Source organism: Theobroma umbraticum, unplaced genomic scaffold, assembly GCF_002168275.2.
Source record: "Theobroma umbraticum cultivar Fairchild unplaced genomic scaffold, ASM216827v3 scaffold_56.0, whole genome shotgun sequence".
In the NCBI taxonomy this organism is placed as follows: Eukaryota; Viridiplantae; Streptophyta; class Magnoliopsida; order Malvales; family Malvaceae; genus Theobroma; species Theobroma umbraticum.
The window spans coordinates 4,184,274-4,196,581 of NW_018397256.1; the positions used below are offsets into that span (position 1 = coordinate 4,184,274).

At 34.0% G+C, this 12,308-nt stretch overlaps 1 protein-coding gene across 1 annotated transcript; it reads right to left on the bottom strand.

The window, feature by feature from the left end:
• Window positions 1-2,391: 2,391 nt before the first annotated feature.
• Window positions 2,392-9,048, bottom strand: RPA32B (Replication protein A, subunit RPA32). Its single transcript, XM_021420757.1, has 10 exons — window positions 8,790-9,048; window positions 8,025-8,129; window positions 7,821-7,918; window positions 7,667-7,708; window positions 7,283-7,360; window positions 4,968-5,046; window positions 4,716-4,838; window positions 4,024-4,109; window positions 2,874-2,942; window positions 2,392-2,771 (listed from the first exon to the last, which is right to left on the bottom strand). Exons 1-10 carry the CDS (start codon window positions 8,895-8,897, stop codon window positions 2,693-2,695), a joined length of 867 nt encoding a protein of 288 aa, XP_021276432.1. The 5' UTR covers window positions 8,898-9,048; the 3' UTR covers window positions 2,392-2,692.
• Between the last annotated feature and the right edge of the window lie 3,260 nt (window positions 9,049-12,308).

A 12,308-nucleotide genomic window follows, 5' to 3' on the forward strand; every position in this document is an offset into this window, starting at 1 on the left:
GGCATGCATGCCCCAGGCCAAAGCCTTGCATACAATCAATTCTTTTGCACATAAAGTATGCCAGAAGGGATATGGTCAAGTAAGATTTGGGATTCCACGTTTAGTAAATTATACATATGTGTTTTTTGCCTTTACTTGTAGAAATAAAAGAGGAGGATGATGGGAATGTGGAGCATTAGGCCGTAGGTGAAGATTTTGTTCATGCGAGAGACTTGTAGTTACGATAATTGGGAGGTTTGTTTTCCGAGGCTTTGTGGAAGAATCCAATGGTCTTTTTGGCAACCGAATTCCTGTTCAAGTCATTTATTTTTTTATTAATTTTCTTAATTTTTTTTAATGGACATGTTGAAATTTTATAAATCTGCTTATGAAAATTTTAAAAATTAATTTCGTTTTTGGTACAAAAGGTAATATTTATCTGAAGAGTAGATCACACCCATGATCTTTAAAATTTGAGATGCATACTATTTTGGTCCTTACAGTTTAAAAAATAATTTGTTGGTACGTAATCTGTCTGTGTTTCCATTAGGTCTAGCATTGAGTTCAACTGGCATTAAGTTCCATAAGGGAGGGAGGGAAGAATAAGAGAGAAAAGAAAAAAGAAAAAGGAAAAAGGAAAAGAAAGAAAAACTAATTGAAAAGTGGGAAAAGGATAATAAAATAACTGAAGAAGAAAAGAAAAAATTTTTGGATAATTTTTTAAATATAATAATTTAAAATAAATTAATAATTTCTATCTTTCTATTTATTTACTAAATAATTTTTTATTTTTACTCTTTTAAATATAATATGAGAGTTCTCTAATGTGAAATTTTATAAAAAAAAAAACACAAAAAATTTCTTTAAATAAACCAATTAACGTACACAACAATTCACACGTGTCTATCACGTTTTAGACACATGTCGTCAACCGACACTTAACATCAAACTTACACAAAATGACTAAAACAAAAGATTTATCTCGTTATAATGATATAAGTATAGCAACAAACGGGAGACTAAAATGGTATGTAATTTACTCTAATATTCCTGAAACTTAAAAAGAAAAGTGAAAACAATGTAACATAAAGTTAAATGTCAAGGTTTGAGGACCTCTCCTTTGCCACTTGTATGTATGTTTTGTTAAATGAATATTGGATCAATTAATTATGAAAATGTGAAGTAAATGGGAATTAAGGTTAGGTATAAAAAAGAAGACAAGATGGCATCATCCACCCCCACAAAGGGAACATGTTCCAACTGTCATTGTTAGTAGCCGAAAACTGAAGAAGAAAGCAAAAGAAACAAGATTAGGTATCCTATATGTGAACAACAAGAGCTCCTCAGTGACCTCAAAACCCGGATGAGGCTTGAAGAAAATGCGACGCCTACTATGCAATACAAAAACAAAGACAAAACACCCTGAGAAAGGAATAAAAAGTAATAATATGAATTTAGTTTAAAAGAAAAGGGCAGTCTTTCTTGATTCATGGCCCTAATCTTGTCTTGTCTCTTAAAATAATGATTAATGCCGAAGTAATCCTCACGTTCGCTGCTTCTGTTTTTAATTATTTCTTCGTCATCGCCCCTCACATCACCTTTTCTATCTTTTCTTTTCTCCTTTTGGAGATAGACACTAGTATGTATATGTAAATATATATATATATATATATATGTTTTGTCTTCACCTCAAATAGTTTAATTGTTTCTACATTCTGTGTATCGGATTTTCATCACGGGTTATTGACCTTCAAGTAATATTGATTGAGGTTTAAAAGGAGAACAAAAAGATAAAAAAAGGGTACTAACATGTATTGGCTGGCTGTGGAGGTGTCCTTTGGTTCACTCAGAAGGTGAAGTCTCTCGCTGTAATCTGCTCACTGCCAGTGCCACCTGTGGTACCGTAGCGGATCATGTGATATGACGCTTGGGGCTTAACTCTTCATATTTCTTAGTTTGCACCTTCCTCTTTTATGATTTATATTATGATGTGCCCCCAACAAACATAGAGTGCCCAATATGTACCATCGAATATCAGCTTTTATGACAATAGCCACACTTATTTTACTTTCCTTCCATGTGTTTTTTTTTTCTTTTGAATAATAATTATATAATAAATCTTTCTCGCTTTATTTCTCAAATGTAATAAAAGATGTATTTGGATATCATTAACTTTTAATAATAATCATTACTTGATATAAAAATAGTTTCGTTTACTTCGATTATTTTTATTAGCCCTGTAAATGTGAAATATTTTATAAAATTACGTAACATATCAACTTAATTTTAATATCATTAATGATCATTTTCTCTTTTCCTTTTTAATATACTTAATAGAATTAAGTACTTAAAACTAATTAAGATTAATTAAGTAGTAAAGGTGGTAGAATTTCAAAAAGGAAAATGCCTGTTAGGGATTTACTACGGAACTCATCGAAGCAAAGATCATCTACATCCCAAAGTAAGGGTCAGTTCAATAGCAGGGGCAGGTACTGTTGGAGGCTTCTCGCCCCGAACAGACTCTAAATTCTACAAATATAAAAAATCCAAATTTCTAAACCAATATGTTTCCCTTGCAAAAGCATTACCTTTTCTAATATCAACATGCACACAAGGCTCCTATCATATATATATATATATATAACCAAAAGGAGAGGGAAATACTAACGAGTAACTAAAGTTTTGGCCCTGCTGATTGCCATTACTCTGTACATCAGGCATCAGTAAATTTGTAATGGTCGTCAGTGGTTGTGTAAATGAGGCCCTCTGATGAAAGATACTCTAAAGTTGTCCTGTCAAAGGCCAAACCTTTGCAGTTTGAGAAGTTATGGATACAATTAAATTAGTGTGAACAAATGAGCAACGAGTGAAAGAGAATTTGGATAGTGACGAACCTGATTTTATCCAACGAAATATTTAGTTCTCGAGCCACGACATCAGAGCGTACCCCAGTCTCAGATGCACTGAAATTGTCAGATACCATGATGTGAATAAAAGCGGACATAAAGGGGCTATGAGTACAGAAGTGAAACGTAACAATGCTCGGCCAGAACGTGAACAATATGATATATAGATGTTCCCAAATATGCTTTGGAACTACTCTACCATGAGTACTGATCAAAGTAGATCTCACCAAAAACTGCCAAAAGTCAAACCCAACTTATCCAGAAACTTACAGTCTTCAACAATTTCACCATGATTGGTGAGGATACTCTTACATCTTTGGGACATTTTCATTTCTTGGTAAATTCTAAAAGAAAATAAGAGTGACCTCTTCACAAGTCCAACAGTCAGTTAGATAGGACTTTCACAGTTTCACCACAAGCTTCCCCTTCCTCTCTTTGTAGCATGTTGCTATGAATAATGAACTATTTGGTCCACAAAGTGAACCTAAGACCGAACAAAAAACCAAGCCCAAAGGCCGGGTCTCAAGCACATTGATCAAGGGAAGTAAAATTTGAATGGAAAATTAATTGATTATTTTCTTAAACATGTTCATTTAAATCTAAACACTGTTAATAAAACCCATAATTAGATGTTTCTTTTCCAGGAGGAGCTGTATATTCACTGTATTAGTCTTCACTGCCAAATCTAATAGCTTGTCAACTCAACAGTATTAGAATACATGATACATGCCTACTGAGGGCTATTTTTGGGATACATGAATAATGTTTATTACACATGCTAAATCACCAACTTATAAACTATGCACTAAAGTGTATAAAGACCAGAAGCTGGAAATATTTTCTATTGAACTGTATTAAGTACCTTTTTATCATACAAGTCATTTCTATTTTTATTTATTATTAGGATAGGCCAACCAGATAAGTTATACTAGCTCATAACGTAATTGATAACTTTCCCCTTTTCAATGAACACAAACACACGAAAAAGTAGCAGCCTGTGCACATCAGCATGGTCTAGGTCATTACAAAATCCAGTTTAATGCAATTCCCAATTCAAAGAAATATAGAAGATCAATTGAATCAAACACGCTCACCAAACACAGTATTTCGAGTTTAAAGGATATCATAGGAAACTCACAGGCATGCTGGTCGACGCAAGTAATTTAAGACCATTGAACTTACACCTAAGATCTGTTGTTCATCGGTGTTATACTCGCCAGAGAACTGCAAAAAGAAAAATTGATGAAGTTAGGGAATCAATTCAGTCTTGTTATGGCACTTGCATAGGTGCAAAGGCACCGTGCCAAACAACAAAAGCACCTCAGAACTTTTAAGCTATGCACATTTGGTCAGGCGCACCCCTGATGCACCTAGGTGCACTTTTCTATAAGGCGGTAAGCACAAAAAGGCTCGCCTGATTGCTGTACTCTGTCATTTCTTTTTTTTTTGGATTAGCTGTGCCCTCAATAGAAAAAAAAGGACAATAACTCTCTACTTCTCAATGTTTGAGTATTCAACAACAAACCTGCAACCATAAGGAAATCATACATATTGGCCAAAAAAATGAAAAAGGAAACTTGCATGTTTTGTAGGATAAAAATGGATCACTCTTTAGATTTTATTATCAGAATTACATATCTTAAGCTTATTTACACACACACACACACAACTATATATATTGCACCTTAGTTCACTCAGTCAAGCAATTTTTTTGCACCTTGTGCCTTGGGCAATTTAAGGGTTCTAGCACCTAGAGGATGCCTTGTGCCCAACGCTAGATCAATTAAATGAAAGAACTTAGCAAAGTACTCTAATAGTCAGTTCCTTCACCTGGTTTGACAGGTTAGTTTGGTAGCCCATTATCGGGTTGCTTACAATTGAATTTGTCACCTGAGGCTGAGTGGTCATACCACCAACTAAATTTGTCGCCTGAGACTGAGTGGTCACGCCACCCTGCAGCATACATACAAAGTCAAGATAAAGCAATTTAGTGCCCAACAACAAAAGCATAAGCATTATACATCCAAATAAGCTGGAATGTCATTTTTGTAAAACTCGAGCATCTTTTACTTGGACTCTTACCCGCAACTTGGTGTTGTAAAGATGAACATATATACACTCAGCAAAGTGGTTTACAATCTCATTAAAATCAGTAAGAGGCCTGAAAGCCACACCAAAGGTCAAAGTTAGAACTCTTAAGTACAAGTGTACAATAGCCAAATAAATCTACATGAACAAATGCATCATGTGATAATAGATGTAACAATGGCAAAAGCATAACCAAGAGACAACCCCACTAGGACATTCCATCGTTCTCAGAATATGGGATAATCTAAATATGGACTTCTATAATTCCACATGACCCAGATTTTTTTGGTATAACTAGCTTATAAAGCAACTGACTGGAAGTGTTGCCCTATATTATCCACAGACTTAATAAGAAAATATCTGAATTTGGATTGATTTCTCTAAAATGATTTTGAAAGCCATGTAATATCATGGAAACCATTAATAAAGTCTTTTCTAGCCACCAAAGTATAAACCAGCAGCAGTGATGTTAAACTTCAGAAGAGTAACTTAAATAACACCACACCTGATTGGGAGAAAATGAATAATAAGAAAGAGAAAATAGAGGTGCATGTTTTAAGCCTAGCAGACTGAGACACAGAACCATACATTTAAACAAGGTCATTATGTGGTTTATTTAAGCATCAATACTATGTAAAGTTGATTTTATTGCAATCAAAGCCAGGTCAAAATGTTTCGTACTGAATCAAAACAAAAGTCCCAGAATATCTTTGTTACAATTGACACTCAAGTTAAGACCACCTACTGTGAAACAATCGAGGAACTTGGTGAACCTTAGCTTTGCTGCACTATCATGTCGGGAAAACCTAAACGTAGAACTTACGAACTGTGACAGGCCAAAGAAAAATATAACAGCAGATCTAGCAGTAATATCTAGTTGTGACTGTCTGCTAGGCCTGGATCTAACTCCTCCAAGAAAACCAATGCTGTCATTGTACAATCTAAAAGAAACAAGATAATAAGTATACCCTTTTTATCAGGAACATCTTTACACCTCACTATGATTGTAAACACGTGTATGGGCTATCGAATGAGAGCCCAAAAATTAGAGCTCAGGAGAAAGACCGATGATCACAGAAAGTTTGACCATAAAAAGTCAAGGAGCAACGTGCCAATGTTTAATCATAGAAAGTTGCTCCTCTGGGGTAATGATGGAGGTGACAGACTATACAACTAAAATCAACTCAGCTTTGTTCCCAGCCAAATGGAAAATGCAAGGTGAAGGATCTTAGAAATATTTTGAAGGTAGACCTCACAAAATGACAACTCATGAGTAATGAATAGTAACAAATTTGCACCTCAACCCACAGCTTTCTCTGCGGCAAGACAATTTGCCCAAAAGTTAGCCAATATGGAAATGTAAATAAAGATTTGTCAAAGTTTACCAAGTCACAATCATTTCAGGCTCACATAAGTCTTAAAAAGGTAAAAGAATTAGAGAAATACAAGTAGAGGTGTCAAATTGCCAAGCAGCATGGGGCACAGCCTGGCCCAACATGATATAAGCCATGACAGGCACAGCCTGCAAACTACAATATTCTGGCATGCCAGGCATAGCCTAGATAACTATATAGCAGCTAGACAGTGCTGGGTTGAGGGTCAGCCTTTCAGCTTGGCATAGCATGGTGCATTTAGGGCCATTTCATGTTATTCACACACAACTCTATCCTATATCACCTCTCAAAAGAGAAGGCTCTCAACACAACAATGAAAATTGAAGAAACTAACCAGCATGTCAGGCCTGTTGCCTTGCCTATGAAACAAATAAATTACTCTACAACCATCAAAATTCATTGTCCCACTAATGAAAGATAAAGGCTACAAAAAATAGCACAAATCAATAACCATCTACTTCACCCCACCTATCAAAAAAATTAATTCTTATGTCATTTAAAATTCATGAATAATAAACAAGTTTGGCAAATAAAACACAAAGCAGGAATTCAAAAAAATCCATAATCTATCCTCCTCCACTTTTATCTTCTAAACACAATACAGAGAATATGCCAAGTAAGATTCATCAAAGATCACTTGGGCTTCATCTGGTTAATGCTTTTGCTAGTTGCTTTAATTGCAAAAAATGAATAGAAAGCAAAAGGTAAAAAAAGAAAAGAAAATAAAAGACAAATAGCAAAAGCATCAAACAAATGAAACCTTATTAAATGTATTTATCTGAAAGAATGATATGTAAATGTCCAAAAAAAAGAGTTCAACAAAGCTCCCAAAGAACTTTTCCTCTCCCCCGCTAGAAAAATACGGTAAATAAAAAGAAACATAATGTAGAAAACAAAATAAATTTGAACTCATACCGAATGGAAAAGGTGTGTAAGGTCCTTCTACTTTGGATGCTTTTTAACTGGCCATAGACACGAACATACATTCCAACCCTGAGATGGAACAGAATACCTGAATATCATGACACATAAAAAGGTGTTTCCAAATGAAGGCATTTGGGGGAAAATATCCTCAAATGCCAGCAGAGGCATAGTGAGTTTTCATGTATGTGTTATTACTTTCAAGGATTTCATTTGTTTTGCCCAAATATTTTCAACACCACAAAAATTCTAGTAGTCCATACACTGGCAGCACACAGCTCCGTTGTATTTTTGTTTTCTTGAACAATGAAAGCTATTAAATATATGTCTCGGATTAAGCTACATTAACTTAGAAGAATAGTGAGAGATAAAATTTACGAGATCACATCAACTTCAGCTGAGTCTACAGGTTCATGTATCCTACAGAATTAAGAAAAAAGCATTTAGTAGCAGGAAACGAAGTTATCAAACAACAAAATGTTTTAAAAACAAAATTGAAAGGAAAAAAAAGAAGCAAGGAGAGAAAATTGACCATTTGGTGCATTCAACCCATCCTGTGCCATCATCAACTCTGAAAGTACAATCTGAAACAGCATTGTCTATCTTGGATACCATCCCCACTAGCACAATCTAAAAAAATTAAAAACCAAAAATTTAAAATTCAAAACCCATTTAAAATATATAATGCATGGGAAATAAGCAGAAAAAATAAAACAATGAAGCAGTCAAAGCCTACATTGTTGACATCAACACCATCAATGGAAATTCCAGATTCTCCACCTCTTGAGAGATCCTTCAACTGCTTCACTGTAAGTGGAATCAAGCACCGCGCATCACTATTCTAAAAAATTTAAAAAGAAAATCAAAACCTGTTTGCTTCAGGAGAAGTACAGAAAAACAAAGAAGCAGACATCACATCGATATTTCAAGCAAGAGGAAAATCCCTACAATCAAATTGATCGTTAATTTTATTTCCAAAAAATTGCATTTTAATACAAAAATAAACAATAATTACAAAGAATTAGAAGTTAAAAATATAATTAGTTTTTACTTTTAGCTAAAACAATGATGTTCTAACAATAAATGCTGTTACAATTTAATAATTTGTTTATCATTTAACAATTAGTACTACATGATTTTACTTTTGCTTTCTAACAAATTTTTAAAGAATTAAATATAAATAGAAAAAAATAAGTAACATAAGCAAATACAAATGAGCCTAAATTAAAAATTAAAAAAAAATTTGCAAAATTCTCAGTATCAAACAGAATACTTAAGCCTCCACTTAATTTCAAAATTCTCACTTCGCTCTTTTGTTTTATTACGCAATAAATAAACAAAAGCGCCAAGAAAAGCATGGCAAAACCTTAAAATTTAATTATTTGAAAACACAAAAAAACAAAGAACTATTATAAGAATAACCTCTAATTAAAAAAAAAAAGAAGAAGAAATGAAAACAAGAAAACCTTCAATAAAAAACCTAAAAGAATGGGATTTATACTTTGGAGGAAGAGAAGGAGGAACGATCGGGGGCTGTCTGCGTGGCCTGAGAAGGCATGAATCCGCCGCCGGAAAAGGCCGCGTTTCCATCAAATTCGTTCGCCTGCATCGTGGCTTCTTCACTTCTTCTTCTTTCCGAAATTTCTTTGTTCTATTACTTCCCCAAGTTAACAGAAGCGTCGGGATTTTTCTTTCTTTTTTTTTTTTTTTTGACTTAACACTTTATGGGTTTCTGGAAAGTGGGTTCCCGCCATATTGTCTTTTCGTTTCCCTCTTTTCTTTAACCATTTTCACAAAATTAAATAAAAATTCGCATATTTAACGGGTTGATGATGTGTCATTCTCTGATTCGTTTTCCTGTTATGGATGATGTGCCATCCTCTGAGTCGTTTTGCTTTTAAGTTGTATGGATGACAACTTAAAGATAGCAAGTTTATGAGGACAAAATGATTATTTGTACATATTTCTTACTCAATTCTTTTATCATACAATTTTGTGTGATAGAAAATTAATTATTTTTATTGTAATAAAGTAGATCCAGCATGTTCTAAGCATGAACTTTTCATCAACAAAGAGATTAACATGTATGATTAAATGACCTTAATTGTCGGGAAAGGCATAGCATTTGAGAGCTTTGCCAAATTGTTTTTGATATCGATTAGGATGATAACACCAAAGCTGATCTAATGCTTGTAGGCCTAGATGAGGAAGTTGATGAAGAGGTCACAAGAAGGCAAACAATGTTTTCATACTTGGGAATTTTACTACCACGATCTCATTCGCGTAATTTCACTTTTAAAGATGAAGATAATTAAAAAAATTACATTTATAGTAAAAAAAATAAGTAATGATAAAATTGATAATGTCGCCGTTTTTGAGCAGGGGATGAATATGGGAGGGTTTGATCAAGACTTTCTTATCTATGCCTTTGATTATTTAAGAGAACATGAGACTTAATTAAAGGCATTCATGGTTAGAAGTGATGACTTGAAAAGAACTTGGTCATACTTTGTGGTTTAGGGAATGGGTGTTGGACCGTACAATGTAGGATGCTTTTATTACATATGACAATATTAGTAGAATAATTAATTACACATTTTTGTAAAATAATAAATTATTTATATAAGATGATAATTTTTATTTATATGTATGTTTTTAGTCACTTTTTTATATATAGATGATATTTTTAATATTGAAAATGAAGTTTTAAATGTCTTGAAAATTTGATGAATATTGATATTTCGATGATCGTATGATAAAAAATTGAAAATCAATGATAATAAAAAATATTTTTCACAAGATGATTCAAATAACAAAAAATACTTTTGACAATTTAGCCAATTGACAATAAATATTAGATTTTTCAATAAAATGTTTTGCACGAAAAAAAAATCTTTCAACAAGTTATTTTTCGAATTACTATATGGGACCTTAACCTGTAATTTGATTTAATCCAATTCTATAACTTGACATAATCCAATCCTCTTATTTAAAGGGCACATTCATGTAACGTTTTTTTTTTTTTTTGCCGTTACCAGTCCTTCTATGCCATGGAAGTCCCCTGTTACCCTAGTTAAAGACTTGCAATGACCTGCCCATAACCAGGCTAACAAAATTGCTTCTCAAAAAAAAAAAAAACAGATGACACGTTCATATACTATAAATTAACAAGTAATGTAAAACAGCAATTAATGTTCATCATAATTCAATTCTGTTTTTAAAATTTCATATGGTATGAGAGGAGTAAGTGCTCTAAAAAGTCAACCATGTTGATTCCTTATAAATGTAAACATGGGGCATCTTATTGTTTCCAACAAGGTGCACCCAACTCAAGCATGCTTTCCAAAAGTTTTACTTTGTTACTTCATTACAAGAGGATCAGATAGAGAAACCAATGTTTTGAAATTGATTTTAATTAAACACTGTGGTAGTTATTAAGCATTGGGAAAGAACAGCCACCCCTGTTATAGGCTGTAGATTCGGCTTACGACGCGCAAAAGAAGCAAAGGATTAACGTGAACCCCTCAATCATGTTTGATATAATGATTCCATTATCCTTTTGACTTTCCTTTCTCCGCTGCCCCAAGCTGTATACTCTTCTTAAAGAGTGGTCTACAATAAGGGAGCAATCCATAGCGTAACAATCGGTTTTACACGAATGCCACGTGACTAATTTACATTAGCAACGTTTTAGGAAATCAAGAAACCGAAGGAGAACATTCAATTAAGGAAAACCACATTTTTTGCAAGCATTATTAAGGGTATTAGGAGGCACTGACTCAACAGTCAACACTCTTAAGCCTCGGAAATCGATCGTCTCTCAATGGTAGTACAAACATCAATGCATGCTTTTGGTAAGATCAGTTAACAATGAAAAAACATTATAGATCAAAAACTTAACTTAGCACAATGAAATGGGGTTTCCATGAAAGAAGATATTTATGTGTAAACTGAACGAAATGGGGTTTTATTACAATCAAGTTTCTTTCAACGTAAGCCATGAGCTAACATGCATGTTGTCCACCCTAATGCTACAACTTGTTAGGGATTCAATCTAGCTAGGAACAAAATGAAGCCAACCCTAACACATATAAAAAGTAGAGACAATTGATATATCAAACTAGAAAGACCGTTTAACCAATCCCTTAGCAAAGCTACGTAAATTTGACGAGGAAGATGAACAATTACTATTGGAAGAAGATGTGGACAATGAGGATGATGATAGCGATGAAGATCTCGAGTGATCGGACGAGGACGTCGACTCGACATTAACACCTGAAATCTCGACACTTTCTGGGGCATTGCCCATGCTTGCTAGTTCACCATCAACATGCCCTTGACGGCCTTTAGCTTTGGCCTTCTTTCCTTGACGATGGCTCTTCCTGGATTTATTCCAAAAGCAGGACATTGTCGTTTGCGCCGGAGCAAAGCTTGGCTTCTCCAAGGCTTGGCTCTGCACTGAGGGAGGTGGCTTGATGGATGCGACAATCTCACTTTGAGGATGCTTGGGAGTTCCAGGCTGCATTTCCCAATCAAAAGGAACCGAGACAGCACTTTGGGTTTGAGACGTCCGCATGGATTGCCCCACAAAGGACCTCCTCCCAAGAATCTTTTTCAAGAACATTCGATCAACTTGAAACAAGGAATTCGCTTTTTCTTCAGCTATGCTATTTTCATGCCCCATTTTCCCTTTTTGTTTTTGTTCTTTCCAACAGTTTAACGAAGCCAATTAAGAATTTATAGTGATACAATAAACGATACAATAGGAAAGTCAATTAAGTCATAACAATTGATTTTTTGGGTTCAGAATTTCATTCCCGAAAAATCTTCTAATCTTCAATTGGCCTAAAATTAAGCTATGATTGACATTTAATGTCCTAAGATTGAAATAAATGTTGATTTTTCCCCAAAAATCATTCTCATTGGAGTGAATTTCTGCTCATTCACATTGATACTTTTAAATAATATAATTTTTAATAATAATAATTGAAGCGCTTCTTATGTATTCTATCTTTCTTTC

Bases quoted from the DNA above. Each gene is read 5' to 3' on its own strand.
- RPA32B (XM_021420757.1), bottom strand. From the start codon at position 8,897: ATGCAGGCGAACGAATTTGATGGAAACGCGGCCTTTTCCGGCGGCGGA. The intron at 7,919-8,024 runs GTAGGCTTTGAC...TAATTTTTTTAG, and splicing joins ATGGTGTTGATGTCAACAAT to ATTGTGCTAGTGGGGATGGT. The intron at 4,110-4,715 runs GTGAAGGAACTG...TTCTTTTTGCAG, and splicing joins AAACTAACCTGTCAAACCAG to TTCTCTGGCGAGTATAACAC.